The sequence below is a fragment of the Rhineura floridana genome, chromosome 5 (genome assembly GCF_030035675.1).
Source record: "Rhineura floridana isolate rRhiFlo1 chromosome 5, rRhiFlo1.hap2, whole genome shotgun sequence".
Lineage (NCBI taxonomy): Eukaryota > Metazoa > Chordata > Lepidosauria > Squamata > Rhineuridae > Rhineura > Rhineura floridana.
Genome location: NC_084484.1, coordinates 154,105,251 through 154,121,434, shown reverse-complemented (window position 1 = coordinate 154,121,434; position 16,184 = coordinate 154,105,251). Strand labels below are relative to the sequence as shown.

Below are 16,184 nucleotides of genomic sequence, written 5' to 3'. Positions count from 1 at the left end.
CAGCTGCTTTTACAGTGATTTCATTAGCACTTATCTGCAGTCTGTCATCCAATGTAATCATTGCCAGGCCTGTGTCAGTTCTGAGCATCCTGTGACAGCATTGCACAGGAATGTATAGGTGCTTGTGTTTTAACACCATAGGGACCTCAGCTTTCATATAAAGAAAAAGTAAGTTTCTAGCCCTTATGGCTGAAGAAAAATATTTGAGTAGGTGTTCATTAATGTTGAGTGAAATCCTGGAAGTGTGAAGGGGTGGGGGTGAGCAGAACATTCAGTGGCAAGGGCCTGGGGCCTCAAAGCACTGCAGGCTCCCATGTCTTAACATCTAACTAGCAAGGCTGAATAAATTATGCAAAACACAGACATAATACAAGTTTTCATAATTTATTCTGATTACAGGATTTAAACTTCTTTATCACAGCAGATTCACAACCTTATCCATAGCACAGCACAGATTATGCATGTAGAATGTGCACTGTTATGCACCCGATGCAGAAACAACCCATGACACAGTGCAGATTCTCACTGATTGGTTGCCCACTGATGTGTGCCTGTGAAACATCATAGTGCAGTTGCAGCCTTGGGACTATTACTTATATAACTAAATGACACATGGTGGGCACCCTTACAAGCCACTGCCATGCCTGACAATGAAAAATGGGACCTCTGATCACATGTAACTAGGGGCAGATTCATACACTACAATCATGATGTGGAATCTCCTGGCATAAATGATTTTGTGGGGCAACACTTGCCTCTTTATTTGCAGCTACCCCCATCTTCTGTTCAGAATTTCCATGCTAGCATTGAATTTCCTGGTATTAGTAGTGGATGGCACTGGCACAGAGACTTGCCACACAGTGAGCAAGATCTGCATGGTGTGCTCTTCTCTTATGGCTAATACGGAGCAGATGCTGTAAGGAACTGGAACATAGGAAGCTGCTTCACACTGAATCAGAGCATTGGCCTGTCTAGCTCAGTACTGTCTACACTGTCCAGCCACGCCTCTCTAATTTTTCAGACAGAAGTCTTTCCCAGGCTTATTGGGAGATGCAGGGGAATGAACCTGGGATCTTTTGCATGCAAAGTATGCCCTTTCCCTTAAACAGTTTCCTGCTGCTTGTTTGTGGAAGCCATGACTAGGAGTGGTTTGCATGATACTGCCCTCCCAAGAGTGGAGTTGCTGCTGCTTACTGGGACAGGGTGACAGCGAGGACAGGGCTGTGCAGGCACACCGGTGGAGCCAATCTGGTGCTCCCATTGGTGTGCCAATGCAACACCAACCCTGCCACCGCTCTGCCCTGTCCAAGTAAGCAGCGGCAATGCCACTACCAGGAGGGTGGCTCCACACACCCTCCCCACTGTGCTACCTGCTCCTGGACATAATGTAAGGAATTGCCCACCCTCTGGTAGAGACACAGAGGCGGTGAGACATAGGAGCAACTGGTATGCCCACTCTCTGGTTAAATGGTAACACCCAGAGCGCACTTTAACAACAGGAAGCTTCTAACAAGTGCTTCTAAAGTTTCCTTCCCAAGTGAAGGTGGCTGCAACTTGGAAGCAAACTAGGAATATCTTACAGGGGTTGGGGTGATCACTGAAAGTCTTGCACAACCATTAACTCCCTGCTCTCAGATCCTGCTTGTACATTTGGACCAGCACCTAGCAGCACAGGGATCAGCAAGGCTGGCATCTGACAGGCTGGCACACCATCGTGCTGGTTACATGAAAATAAGCACTACAGTCGCTGGAGAAGGCTGACCTCTGTAAGCAACTCCTGAGCTCCTAAAGTGTGTGTTGCGCATGGATACTCGAATGATCAACTTGTGGAAACCAAACAAAAGCATAACAAACATGGCAGAAATGGTTGTTTTGAGATGGAAAAGGATGCACAGTGAGGTTGAGAGCCTTCCTTTCCCACCTCCAACCCCCAGGTATGAATGTAGCAGTTTTTGGCCCAGCTTATTACCAGCTGCATCAGTAGTAGAAAAGAGGGGACAAAAAAGAAAACACAGCTTGAAGATTTTGAACCAGCCATCTAGAAAAAATAAGCTTCAAAACACTTGAATCAAAGTGGTGTTTTTTTGCAAGTCTATACAAGACTTCCTGGCCAGCAGATAACTGTCAATGTGACTTTGTTTCTCTGTTCCTTCAACATAGGGACCAGCGCTGAATGGCTCATGCCCACGGTTGAAAGTCCATTGACTGCAACAATCATATCACCGCATCTAAGGAGGGAAGCAGAGACAGAGACAAGCTGGTGAGGGCTAGTATCATGACACCATTACAGTATCCCTGTTTTTCAGAGAATGATCTTTCTGAGCATGAATGCCCACTGTTAGATTATTCCAGAGTCTGTCACCTGATTAGTTGCCTGAATTTTTAGTTGCAATCCTATACATGCTTTCTAGGATTTACTTCCAAATAGACATGCCTACGAATGCATGGTAACTGATAAATTCAGTGACTGAATCTGCACACATTTGTGTAAGAAAAACAGCAGCTATAAAGAAAAGAAAGGATGTGCTCAGCAGTGGCTGTTACTGCAGCTTACCTAGATGGGATGGGGGCAGTTCAGGGCTGTGCACCAGCAAAGCCAATCTGCATGCAGCCACGAGCTTGCTGCCACCTAGCCCTGTCCCATCCAGGAAAGTTGCAGTTATGCCAATGTTGGAAAGGCAGCTCCAACCCACTACACCGGATGCTACTGAATGTGCTATAGCAAGCTTTTCCCTTTCTCTCTCACACACAGGAGGAAATGCCTATTCTATAACAGCACTTGCCATCTGATAAGTACTAGTGCTACAAGATCTTTTAAATTAAAATCGACCTGCCCATATATGGGGATTATCTCTGAAGACACTTCTCATATATGCCTGCCTGTAAAATAAAGTAGCTGGCTGTTGGGCGCTTGGGAACCACAGCACAAGGGATGTACTTTGGGAAGCGCCGAGCATCAGGCTGGCAAAGTGCTTCTTTCTCTCCTCCCCATCACCTGATGCGGAGGGGAGAAAGAAGCCTGCCTTGTATAGGAGAAGTCCTGCTTGCAGTTGGAACAGGGCTGGCAAAGCACTTCCTTCTCCCCTCCCAATCAGGTGAACCCTACCTTTTGCAAACATTGATGACAAGTGGGAAAAGTCCCCCTCACAGCCAATGCCTGCGTTGTTTCACCCCAATAAGCCAGGATCAATATTATTGTGGTTTGTTGTCAGCTTCAAGCAAAACAAAACATGATTCCAGGTACACTAACCCTTTCATGGTTTGTGTACCCACTACTGCCAGGGGAGGGACAAAGTGGGAGCAACTGGGCTGCATGCACACACTATGGTTTATTACATGCAAGACATGGTTCCTGGTTTACCATTGATGGTGAATGCAGGCCACTCAGTCACTCAGAGTTGTTTTTTCCAGTTAACATGCTTGCCATAAATACCCTAACCTTCCCCTTTGGTGGGTGAAAGTTTTCATTTTTAAAAAAAATCTCTATTTTGAAAGGTGAAGATGTTGTGCATAAAAAGGGGGGTAATGCAAATAAGCTTAGTACAACTACATTTTTTGCATAATTCACACTGACAGCACAAAATTTACACTTTCTACAGAATGTCACAAAGAATTTGCAGAATCACATACATACTCTAGTTATTGCCCTTCCTTGTTTCACAACAGGTTTGTTAAAAAAGAGGAAGCAGAACAGCTTACTTGAGTCTTCCATCGAAATAAGCTGGCGTTCCCAGGACAATTGTTTTTATGAAGAAAGGCTGATTTGTGTGATTTTCTTCATAGCCACCGACAATGCTAAAGCCCCAGCTTGCTAAATTGCTCCTCCGTAGCACTACATCATGGCAGCTATGCAGGCAGCTGTGAAAATAATATGTAAAACATCTTACTTGTGTAAAACAATAAAACAATACCTCTTTTGCTTGATATACGTTCTTTGGTTTGTTTTAGATTGTTTTACTGGAATATAAGAAGCGATTTTATATGGAGTCAGATCACTGGTCTATCTAGCTCAGCACTGTCTACACTGACTGGCAGCAGCTCTCCAGGGTTTCAGAGAAGGAGTCTTTCCCAGCTCTACCTCAAGATACTGGGGACTGAACCTGGGACCTTCAGCATGCAAAGCTTAATTGTTTTCTGTGTTTTAAAATTTGTATATTTGTTTTTATTGTAAACCGCTCAGAGAGCTTCGGCTATGGGGCGGTATATAAATGTAACAAATAAATAAATAAATAAAGCAGATGTTCTACCACTGAGCTATGGCCCTTCCCTCAAATATTAGTGATATATTATTATGAAAGGCAGGTAGGAAAACTCTTAAATAAATGAATATATTGTAAAGTTGGGAGAAAGATTTATAAAATGAACCAGCTTCCTTGTAACTGGCAAACTGACAGGCTTACAATTAAACTATTCAAATGTTGTGTTTGTGCGAGCACACACAGAGTATTATTAATCAAAATATAATTCTGTAAAAATGTAACCAATAATTGCCTCTTTTCATATGAGATCAAACTAGGCCTCTTCTCTTCCTGAGGACAGGTACACTGCTCAATTGATCAGGCAAATATTTGTTCATTGACGCTCCCCCCCCGCCAATTATCTGACAATGATTAAATATCCCATGAAACCAAGTATGTTTAGAGGGCAGCTTACCTTGACAACTGCCTTTAAAAATGGACCCTTGTTTTATTTAATAGCTGCTTTGCTTGCAAGGTGTGAGAATGTTGATGCGGCTCTGTAACCTGTAACTTGTATTTGTTTGTTTATGTTTGGTTGTTCTGCTACCAATAAACATGAATAAACTGAACACTAAAGTCAGGATCATTCAGACCATGGCATTTCCGATCTCTATGTATGGATATGAAAGTTGGACAGTGAAAAAAGCGGATAAGAGAAAAATCAACTCATTGAAATGTGTTATTGCAGGAGAGCTTTGCACATACCATGGACTGCAAAAAGACAAATAATTGGGTGTTGGAACAAATTAAAACAGAACAATCACTAGAAGCTAAAATGACAAAACTGAGGTTATCATACTTTGGACACATAATGAGAAGACATGATTCACTAGAAAACACAATAATGATGGGAAAAACAGAAGGGAATAGAAAAAGAGGAAGACCAAACAAGAGATGGATTGATTCCATAAAGGAAGCCACAGACCCAAACTTACAAGATCTGAACAGGGTGGTTTATAACAGATGCTAGTGGAGGTCGCTGATTCATAGGGTCGCCATAAGTCACAATCAACGTGAAGGCACATAACAACAAATATATAAATTGTAATTAAAAGCTGACCCTGGTGTTCTAGGATAAAAGCTAAAAAGAAGAAATGCCCATAAGAACCACTCATATTTATGGAAACCTCCAGTAGCATAAGTTACTGTATTTTTTTATTTTTTTTTCCACAATCACTGTTAATTTGCTTTCGAAACTAGTATAAACACCAAACCTGCTGACGATTAAAGCATCTTTTTGTTATTTTTCTAATAAAGTTAAAGCTTTAAGGGAGCAATTCTAACCTCCTGGGAAGGGTAGCTGGGAGGCCGTTCGATGTTGCAGACTTCCCTTTCCCACAGTCAGAGAGACAGACCTGCCTATCCTGTGCTGCACACTCATTAGATGAAACTATGGTCTGGAGACACATGAGGCCAGCACCTTGCTGAAGCTAAGCAGATCTGGGTCTGGTTAGTGACTGGAAGGGAGACCACCTGGGAATCACATGTATGCCGTCTTAGGCTTCTTGATGAAAGAAAGGTGGGGTATAAATGTAATAAACAAAAAATAAAACCACACCAAAGCTCGGAAGGAGGAGGGGGTTGCAGTTGCAAACGGCTGGACACCAACAATTTTAACTAAGAAATGTTAAGCAGACTGCTTGAAGGCTGTTCAAAGGCCTGGCCAAACAAAAATGCCAAGCTACAGAAGACCACAAGTCAAAGGGTGGTTGTTTAATGGTCAAGCAGTACCTGGGAAGTCCCAGCCACATAACCCACGATGGTGACCAACTCGCATCGTATTCGTTCTCGCTGATGGTGCTGGGCTGCTCATCATTTGCCTGGGGCTGCTCTTCAGCAATCTGGACCTCCAAAGCTTTAAGGGCAACAACTGAGGAGGCAGCACTGGCTTTCAGCATGGCCACTGCCTCACTGTGACTTAGGTTGGTCAGATCAATGCCATTAATATTCATCAGCACATCACCTGGGTAAAAAAACCAAACCATTAGGTGGCCCAGAAATCTGTGGCTTCCTCATGCAAATGCGTAAGTTGCTACTTCCTGCTTCTCACTGGCACCTGGATCCTATAGGCATATGCATCTGTGATAGTACACATGGTGGTTTGAACCCAGATCGGTACAGAAGCATGTTGCATAGTGATGTCATCAAGACTTGTATTTCTGGGCTGCAATGTCGGTAGTCTTTGGGGAAACTACATTTCCCAGGGGCATCTTTGAAGCCTAGCATGCTGCACACCAGGCGTCAAACAGGGGAGAGATCTCCCTCCTACTTGCAGATACTGCTAACCAGTAGCTAAGGATGTGAATTGTGCAGAAAACAGTGAGAGATGGGTGGGGGAAGAGAGAAGGTTTGGAGGCTCACAAAGGTGGAGTTGGCATGTTTTGGCCTGGCTTGGAAATAATCAGAGTTAATTCTGTTTTGGGTAAGTGAAATATCTTGGTTTATTTCCGATCCAATGCAAAGTTAGTGGGGTTGTCCAATCCTGTGTGATGCAAGTCCCCCAAACATTGCAAAACATACATTCTGTGTAATATATTCAAATCCTCAAATGTGGGTTGTTGTTTTTTTTTTGGGGGGGGGAGGTGAGTTAGGCCAAAAGTTGTCCCTTCCCCCCCAATGAATATTCAATCATGCATATGTCCCTCCTGCACTAGAGATGTACAGAACTCATTTGGAAAGATAACAGGGCTCAATGAGGAAACTGCTTGCCCCAAAATTATTAATGTGCATCAAGCTTTAAAGTGGATGTTCAGAAATCGTCAAGAGGATGATGGGGATAGACTATAATCCCATCATCCCTGGTGAGAAAGCACACTCTCCAGAAAAAGGATCACATATTTAATGTGGTCTCTAGCTTAGGCTGCAGCCAATTTTCTACGGTAACTTGATGTACAATGGACATACTTGTAAGGATTACACAGTGTTTGCACAGGAACCAGTGGAGGTCGATCTGTTAGGGCAAATGGGGCATTGCCCCACCAATCTCAGTCTGCCCTCAGCCAGCACCCACCTGCCTGCCTTCTTACAGTCAATCCGAGGGTGGCACTGGCTTTGAGCTTCCCCCTCCTTAGTCTCCGTATTGTCATTAGAAAACTCAACAGGGAGGAGGAGGACAACATTAGTTGGCTCCAGCCGCCATTGGTTCTGGCTCTACCTACTGTTGGAGCCTCCTCCTCCCTTCCTCCCTACCAGTCTCTACAAACACCGTCCACCATGGGCAGGAACCATTGTTAGGCCCGTGTTAAAAGCACATCCACTGTTAAAATACTCCTGTGCAGGCCCTGTTGAAATAAATGAGGCTTTTGCAAGAGAAATGGAGCCCCTAATCATTCTGACAGGGCTCAAGCAAGAAAGAGAGAGCTCTTTGCACTTGAGCTAATTAAGAAGAGCACAACACAAGAACTCATTTGATTCCCACCTCTTTTGATCCTGCCATCTCTTGCCAGGCAGCCATGAGGTTGTACACTTGTAACGAATATTGGCAATTCCCCACTTTTGCTTCCCCGGCCTCCAGCTACAGTCATGCCAAGAGATTCCTGGGGCTCCTTCTTCACTGTGATGTGCTTCTCTTGGCAAGTTACACACTGGGAAAGGTCCTGCCAAAAAACCCACAAAACATTAAATACTGTATTTTAGGCATACATGCAAGTCAGGATGAGTCTGAAACCCATATTTAGTCGTTTGTAAAAGGTGTGATTTCCCTCCCACCCACCCCGCAAAAAAAAGAGCTGACAACTTGAGCGCCTCCATAAACTTCCTGGGAAATGCAAAATGTTGGTATACCCTGTCATCTGCCTCTGGTATATCATACTGGCTTATACCAACAGTGAAATATCACTCCACCCTTTCGGGGTTGTTTAGGGCTGTGAACTTTTCAAGGTGCACGCATGTTCAGCAATGAAGACTCACAAGTTCTGCCAGCTGTTGAAATTATAAATTCTGATGTTGCTTGCTGTACACCACTACACACTGTTTTGCACAGAACGAAGGAGACTAATGATCACAAAAGAACATAAGAAGAAAATAAGAACAGTCATGCTTGATCAGGCCAACGGCTCACTTAGTCCAGCATTGTGCTCTTGCAGTGGCCAACCAGATGCCTATGGCAAGCTCACAAGTAGGACCTGAGGGCAACAGCACTCTTTCCACTTGTGATTCCTAGGAACTGATATATCAGAAGAATACTACCTCTGACACTGGAGGCAGTGCATAGCCATCATATCTGTGATTGACAGGAACCATTCAACCATTCATAGGAATAGCTGTGCTATCCACTGAAGGAGACATTCCTCCATCCTCCTGAGCAATTCATGACCCCTAACAGCTGCTAGTCACAACCTTGCTATTGATGACTGGGCACTATTTCTTCATTTCAGTGGTCAGCAAACCCTACCACCCACAAGCTTACCTTATGCGGGCTGAGTCTGTTACTGTGATACAGCTGATGTGATTGGTGTTGACTGATGGGATGACTCCCTCCATCTCTGAGAATGCTCACAATCTGTGACTTGGCCGGCCTAGAAATGGTTAGGCTCACCCTCTCCCCGCTGGCCTGTGGAAGAGACAAGGAACATGAAGGGAAGGTGGGGAGAAATCAGCATTACTGCCTGTACTAAAGCCACCCCTGAAATAAAATGGACAATGCCTAACACGGAGCAGGAGTGGGCAAACTTCAGACCTGTGGGATCTGCTTTGTTTTTTACTTAAGTTAGAACTCCAAGATCCATCAACTGGAATCTGATGCAAAAGACACAGAATTAAAGAATTCTGAACCCAGGAATTTTTTCTGAGTACTAGAACTGACCTGGAACTTAACAGTCATTCCACACAATAATCCAACTCCTGCCATCCCTTCATTTCAGCAGCATAATTTGGAGACTATGTCTCATTTCCTTGATGCCACTGCTAAATCTCATTTCCTTGATGCCACTGCTAAACAACTGGGAGTCAGAAATCCTTCCCAATCGACTTCACATCACCCAGAGAGCTATACCTAGATCCCAGTCTACCTTCTGCCAACCTCTGATGTAAAAAGTATGTCACTCAATTTCAGTATTTTGGAATGGTGATTTATTATAGTTGCAAGACTATACAGTTATACTCCATGACTGTTTCATTAAAAGCAGGAAAATAATGCTCTTTCTCTTGCATGCCATAAGATGTCCTGTTAAAGATTGTTTTCCTCTGGGAATTGAGATGGTATGACGTGTGTGACACAGCAATCAGGGAAATGAGGTAGCACTGAGGAATAAGAATTGCCCAGCAGGTTGTATGAATGCAGCAGCCAGTCAATAACATATTTAATGTTTTTTTAGGAGGTTGGTAGCCAAAAACCTGCTTGTGGGTTCATTTCTTTTGAATGCAGTATTTTAAATCTTCTTTTGCAATTTGCACTCTTCTTCCCTTTCCAGAACCCCGTTTCTTCTCATGTGCCAATTTACTTTATTGCAGCAATGGCTAGCCCCTGGCAAGGCCCCTAATTTGGCCTGTGAGGCTATTTTCTCCAAGCCATGCTCATCTGCCCCATATCTGATATTATACGGGACATCAGGAGTGAGGCAGGTACAAGATGTGGCTGCAAAGCAACAATTGGAAGCTTAAAGTGAGCTCCCGATTTTTCCTTGGCAAGCAGGGTTTTTTTTCAGCACCGATCAGGTTATTGGCACTGACAGGAGCCCCACTGAGATGGTCATACCATCAAGAGCTTCTTAGTTCAGTCAATGGGGCCCTCAGCAGTGATCAGCTGATGGACGCTGAGAGCCACTGAATACAAACTGCTTGTAAACGGACTTCAAAGATGATAGCTCTCAGTGTCAATCAGTTGATCTACACAGTGAGTCTTTCTTTGAGGTTCATTTTCAAGCGGATTGAATACAAACCAAGTGCAAACGCACTTCAAAGTGATGGCCCTCTTCCCCCGTCAGCTGATTGGCGCTGAGAGCCATTGCCCTCAAAGGGGTTTAATTACCCCCTTTCAAGTTGACACCTGGCAACATTATGACATTATTATGACAGGCCCCACCCACCTGTCAAAATTGGCCTGTGGTGGGCTGGGGGAAGGAAGGAGCATGGAATAAGCACTTTGCTATGTACTAGTTGGACTGCTTCTGGAGTGTCCTATTCTGGGTGCTATACTTTAAGGACCTTGGAGCTTTTCTGGCTGAAGAGTGGGAGAAAAATCATATAAAACAGATAAATAAATATGCATAGACAAGCTGGAACAGGGTCAGAGGAAGGCCACAAAGATGGTCTGGATTATAGAAAATAAGTCCTAAGAGGAAAAGTTCAAGGAACTGGGTATATTTACTTTGGAGGAGATAAAAGTGAGAGCGGACATTTTAGCACTCGTCAAATACCTAAAGGGTATCACACAGAAAAGGGGAAAGATTTGATCTCTGCTTTTCCCAGAGGGCAGTAAAAGAGCTACAGTACTTAATTCACAGGAGGCTAATTTTTAATTGAACAACGGAAGAAACCTCTTGATAGTAAGACTGATTCAACAATCGAACTGTAGCTTGTATTCAACCAAGTCCTTCTCAGAGTAGACCCACTGAAATTAATGAACCTAAGTTAGTCATGTCCATTAACTTCAATGCATTTACTCTGAGTAGGACTAGCATTGACTACCACCCCAAGTCTTTCCCTCGCTGGAGGTCTTCAAGCAGAGGCAGGAAAATCACCTGTTGGGGATGCTGTAGCGCTGGATTTATTGCATCTAGAATCTGTATGTAGTACTTCCTAAGACTAGATGATTTACAAGGCCACCTCCAACTGTATGATTCTAAATCCCAGAGTCAACTTATATCCAAATGCAGGAACAGCCCACTGGCAACCAATGAGATGCATCTGTGCCCCTCTTGATTTTTTGCAGGCTTCCTTGTGTGAAGCAGGGAATCCCATGCTGCTTTGTGCCTGGCAGGTGTCCTTCCAGGTGCAAAGTAAGAGAATGCCGTAGATGTCAATGCAATCATATAATGGTCTCTGGGATGCCCTCCCATTTTGCATTCTAGAGGGGCACCTACAAGGTTCTTCCACTTACGTAGATTATTCCAGCTCAAGTTCTGTGGGTATGGCATATCAGCACTGAAGGGGAGCCTAGCTGGGGATAGTATAGACTCCCCGAGCTATAAATATTGGCCCTAGCTGATCAAAAGAACTGGCTAGGGTACATTGTACCATGTTGTCTTTAAAGGAGATCCAAGAAGATGCCTTATTTCAAGTCGGACCATCAGTTCAGCTAGCTTGGTAGTATCTAATCTTACTGCCAGAAGCTCTGCAGGGTCTCTAGCAAAGGTCTTGGCTACTGCTTTCCTATTATTATTATTATTATTATTATTATTATTATTATTATTATTATTATTATTATTATTATTATTATTTTGCAGGGAGAGGAACAATGAAGATTCATGATACCAAGTCAAAGCAGTGCTTCATGTAGTCCTCAAATCTAACTCCAGCTGTCTGTCAAGTCCTTCTTGGTATCCTTGGCCTGAACCATGATCCCAAGATTTTTTTAAAGGCAGTTTTTAGCATTTTTAGAACCTGAGGTATGAAACAAAATGTACAGACACCATTCTTCTCAGTGTGTGTGTGTGTGTGTGTGTGTGTGTGTGAGAGAGAGAGAGAGAGAGAGAGAGATCAATATTGTGTGATCTACACAATGAGGACCAACAGGACACAACTGATTTCCCATGCTAAGCCTGAGGCTGTCCGGGGCAGGGTGGGTGTGAAGCAGCAATGAGTATATTCTCTCTAATTTTTGTTATGTCATTTTGTGACTGGTACCCATGGCACTCAAAACTCAAAATGTGCTCACTGGTCCAAAAAGGTTGGCGAGCCCTTATATACAGCCTAAAAGTGGGTTAGGCAAACCCTTGCTTTTCTCCTTTAGTGAAACAAACAAATTTTATTTATTTATGATTTATTTTGTTGCATTTATATACCGCCCATAGCAAGAACTCCTTCCTGTGTCAGGGAAATGATCCGCAGGGAACCAACCATAACATCTTAATATGGGAAACAGCCTCAGTGTTAAGAAGCTGGTTCAGCAATCTGAAGTTCTGTTCTTAATCAGGTATGGCATTCTCCTACTTCAGGGATGGCAAACCTGTGGCCCTCCAATTGTTCCAATTGTTGCTGGACTCCAACTCCCATCAGCCCCAGCCAGCAGAGCCAATAGTCAAGGACGATGGGAGCTGTAGTCCAACAACATTTACAAAGCCACAGCTCCCCATCCTGCTTATATACTCTCTAGCTAGGTTTCACTTAATGGAAACTTGCAACATCAACATCCTTGATACCTAGTAGACCATTATGAGTTATTCCCACCCTACAGGATTCAACTTAAATTTACCTGGATAATCTGAGCAGCTAATTCTGGTGTGCCATGCTTCAGGTCATGCCCATTGATAGCCAACACTTTGTCGTTGCTACAGAGTCGGCCATCCTGAGCAGCCAAGCCCCCTTCCAAAAGGTCAAGGATAAAAACCCCAGGCTCATCTGTTCTGCGCACCAGCTTAATGCCAAGTTGTTCACTGGAGTCTCGTTTGTGTAGGGTCACGTGGAAACTATCCTCTCGCTGGGGAGGGCTATCGCTGTGGTTGTGAGTTCGGCTTCCAAACCGTCTCTCTCGGAGTACAGTGAGGTGCAACACTGTGCAAGGCTGGGAAAGGATGGCCCTAGCATGGTTGTGGGACACGTTGCTGATATCAAAGTTATTGACCTGAAAGAAAAGAATTAGGACAATGCAAGTGGGAGCTGCAACAAAATACTGCAGCCTAGAGTACATTATTCAGGGGACCAGCCAATTATGCCTACTTGCCAAGATCTTCCACTCTGCAAATGTTTCCTCTCCAAAACACGCATGCATCTCTCTCTCTCTCTCTCTCTCTCTCTCTCTCTCTCTCTCTCTCTCTCTCTCTCTCTCTCTCTCTCTCTCTCTCTCTCTCTCTCTCTCTCTCTCTCTCTCACACACACACACACACACACACACACACACACACACACACACACACACACACACACACACACACACACACACACACACACACACACACACACACACACACACACACACACACACACACACACACACAAGTTCTTACTTGAAAGCGCTTGAATGCCCACAAGTAACTGTTTTCTCAAATCCTGGTCCGAGCCTAACCTCTTTCTTATAGTTTTTAAGACCAATGAGCTAAGAAGTATGAATCAGTCTATATACTGGAGGCAGTGGAGTGAGAGAACTATAGAAATGAACAATAGTAATACAGTGCCTTGCAAAAGTACTCAGACTCCTGACCAATGCTCTCAACATGTTTTAGTTATTTATGTTTCTTACAAACATTTCCCAACATAAAACCAATGTCACCTTATAATAATTTATTTTAAGTTTCAGTGATTCAAAATAAAATATCATACAGAACGAAATTACAATGTACCATTTGTAATTCAGTAATATGAGAGCATCGGTCAGGGGTCTGAGTACATTTGCAAGGCACTGTACATGCTTCTGTGCTAGTTATGTTTAACCTTTTATCCAAAAATAATCTCTCAGGACACAGATAAGCACTTCAGATTGTTTACAAAAGGAAGACAACACACTCAGCCTGCTTGACTTTCCCATTTAAAAAGATGCACCAGAACAGAAAGCGTTCTAGAATGAGAAACCCCAAGAGCAGTGTAAATCACTGGTATCAATGCTGAAAGCGCAAACCGTACTTTGGCTGAATTATAATGTTTCCCAACTAGAGACTGCTATGGTAACATTCAGCCAGAACAGAGAATTCCGACCAACTGCCAGGAAATGATAACTCTTTCTCTCTCTCTCTCGCCTGCCCGCCATTTGATATAGCGCCGCACAGTCCGGACACACGCAAGTTGAAAAGAATATACAATTAGATACGTACTTGCAGTATTTGATCTCCAGCAAGGAGCCTTCCGTCTCTGGCAATAATCCCATCTCGATAAACCTCTTGAATAACAATGTTGATCAAAGGTGTTTCATTGCCACCCACAATGCTAATTCCCAGCTCAATATAAGGATTGGACCGATGTATTTCAATGGTTGTGATCTCACCTTCTGGCAAACTTGGTGGCTGATGGGTTGCTGCCCAATTTGAAAAGAGAACAATATGTGCACCTCAATACATTTTCTCAACCAAGCAAAACACTGGTGACAAACAAAAGGATACCTGATGAGTCAATGCAAATGAATTAAAACCCAAACTTCCACAACTTATGACCTCCACTAGATTCGGGTATTGTGACCTGCCACATCAGCCCTTCTGCTTTTGTAGTCTCAGGCATGTACCACAAGCAGTAAGTTTGCTGAGCTATGACTGGCCACAAGCCATGGTCGTGATCGGCTGAGGAGAGAGGTGGGAAACCTCAGGCCCAGGGGACAAATGAAGCTGTCTGGGTCTCTCTGTCCAGTTCTTGGAACTCTCTCCAGGCCATCCCCTCCGCTCCCCGGTCCACACCCTTCACTGGCCTATTTTGCACCCTAGGGGTTTTTGCCTAGCAGGAATAGGGTCTCCTTGTTTGTTTGGATGGAGGACAGAAAGGGGTGTGTGAGTGTGTGTAGAAACTAGTCTACAGAACTAAGGTAAATTTGACATTTGTTGCTCTGCCCACTTTTGCCCCTGGCTCCACCCACCGCTGGTATGAATAAGATTTCCCACCCCTGGCCTAGAAGGAGTGCCAGCTTGGTTTTGAGTTGTAACTTCTTCACTGTTTTCAGGGCTACTTTTTATTACTACAGAAGAAGATGCTTAAAAAGTGGCATTCAAGCATTAATTAGGGGAGGGGAGTTATTTGTTTTAACAGAGCCCACTGTTGCCTTTTGAAGCATGTAATTCTTTTCAAACTCATTACCCCCTCCACAAAAAAATCCTCCCCTCTACAAACCACCCTCTTTATGAAGCTTTTGGCACAAATCCCTTGTCACCATGGCCTGCTGTAACTCAGGCCCCATCTGCACTATACATTTAAAGCAGTATCATACCACTTTAAACACTCATGGTTTCCCCCCAAAGCATTCTGGGAACTACAGTTTGTTAAGGGTGCTTAGTGTTGTTAGGAGGCCCCTGTTCCCCTTAGAGAGTTACAATTTCCAGGGTGGTTTAACAATCATTCCCTCTTCTCAGGGAACAGCACCTTTAACAAACTACTAAGTTAAGCCTACGTAAGTGTAAGTTACATCACTGCACATTCTTCCTTTACACTCCATTTCTACTTCCATCCTCTTCCTCTTTTGTTTCCCTGTGTCAAATTTAGATTGGAAGGTTCTTAGATCAGAGACCTATCCTCTTGTCTTCAGTACAGAGCACAAGAGGACAGCCCCCTGCCCTGAGTAGCTTGCTTGACCTCTTTTGTCTCTGACCCCGCCTCACTGGTATGTGGTCCTCAACAGGTCACCCAACACCAAATGTGGCTCTTGACTCAAAATGGTTGCCTACCATCAAGCACCATGCATGTTGACGATGTTGTACAAACACCACCACCACTACTCATTTTTAATCATACATTGCCCTACTCAGTTTTTGCTTAATTCTGGGCAAACTCAAACACTTTGCAGCTTAGCTGCAATCATGTTTTTTTGGAAGGCGCGGCCCACTGTGTACAACATTTACTTCTAAGCAGGCACATTTATTTCCAAGTTTACTTCCCATATCAGCAATCTTTGCATCTGCACAAACAGGGTGGGGATTCCATAATAAGAGAGTTGCCCCCTAAAGAGAAATTTGAAGTTGTACTCTGTTGAAATGTCTGCAAAAACTTTCAAGAAAAAGTTAGGTAGATTTTAATGAGTAAAATTGCTCTGGAGGCTGGCTGTTCAACTGTAACAACTGCTGTCATCTCAAGTGTAGAAGGTTTAATTCAGAGGGTGTTTTTAAAAGCAGACCCAAGGCACAAATACAGACAGACAACTGCAGGGAATGTGGGATG

The 16,184-nt window shown here is 43.7% G+C and overlaps 1 protein-coding gene across 1 annotated transcript in view; it reads right to left on the bottom strand.

Annotated features, from left to right (window-relative positions):
• Positions 1-365: 365 nt before the first annotated feature.
• The window catches only part of LNX2 (ligand of numb-protein X 2), a 111,411-nt gene continuing 95,592 nt past the window's right edge, over positions 366-16,184 (bottom strand). The window contains exons 4-10 of the mRNA XM_061628509.1: positions 14,144-14,343; positions 12,592-12,960; positions 8,647-8,790; positions 7,657-7,834; positions 5,970-6,201; positions 3,700-3,858; positions 366-2,228 (exon numbers count right to left, since the gene is read on the bottom strand). Of these exons, the coding sequence (XP_061484493.1) occupies positions 2,093-2,228; positions 3,700-3,858; positions 5,970-6,201; positions 7,657-7,834; positions 8,647-8,790; positions 12,592-12,960; positions 14,144-14,343 (1,418 nt within the window). The 3' untranslated portion in view covers positions 366-2,092. The remainder of the gene's footprint in view (positions 2,229-3,699; positions 3,859-5,969; positions 6,202-7,656; positions 7,835-8,646; positions 8,791-12,591; positions 12,961-14,143; positions 14,344-16,184) is intronic.